Here is a 418-nt window from a genome sequence, read left to right as displayed (position 1 = left end):
ATGAGCTGGGCAAGCCAGACGAGGGTGAGCGGGCAGTACCCATCCGGCGCATCTTGCCTCACCCCAAGGTTGGTGGAGGTGGGCACCCCCATCTTGGCCCCATACTCTCCAGAGTCCCCACTGACACTCCCCCATCTCCTTCCAGTTTAACCCCAAGACGTTTCACGCGGACCTGGCGCTGCTGGAGCTCGCGGTGCCGCTGGCCCCATCGCCCACGGTCAGCCCCGTGTGCCTGCCCAGCGGCCTCACGGAGCCCAACCCCGGCACCGCCTGCTACATCGTGGGCTGGGGGTCCCTCTATGAAGGTAGGTGCCACCCCAACACCCACAGGGTCTATGGGGCACCCCCCTTGGTGCTCTCTCCAGTGCTGATGCACCAAGCCAAGGCAGGGGAGTGGAAAAGAGAGGGTTGCCCGGGG

At 65.8% G+C, this 418-nt stretch overlaps 1 protein-coding gene across 1 annotated transcript in view; it reads left to right on the top strand.

Moving 5' to 3' along the window:
* PRSS56 (protease, serine, 56) overlaps positions 1-418 on the top strand; it is a 4,816-nt gene that overhangs the window by 1,440 nt on the left and 2,958 nt on the right. The window contains 2 exon segments of the mRNA XM_010179651.1: positions 6-68; positions 146-305. Of these exon segments, the coding sequence (XP_010177953.1) occupies positions 6-68; positions 146-305 (223 nt within the window).

Source organism: Mesitornis unicolor, unplaced genomic scaffold (genome assembly GCF_000695765.1).
Source record: "Mesitornis unicolor isolate BGI_N332 unplaced genomic scaffold, ASM69576v1 scaffold30312, whole genome shotgun sequence".
Lineage (NCBI taxonomy): Eukaryota > Metazoa > Chordata > Aves > Mesitornithiformes > Mesitornithidae > Mesitornis > Mesitornis unicolor.
The sequence above is the reverse complement of the archived record's forward strand: the minus strand, read 5'-3'. Positions and strand labels throughout refer to the sequence as shown.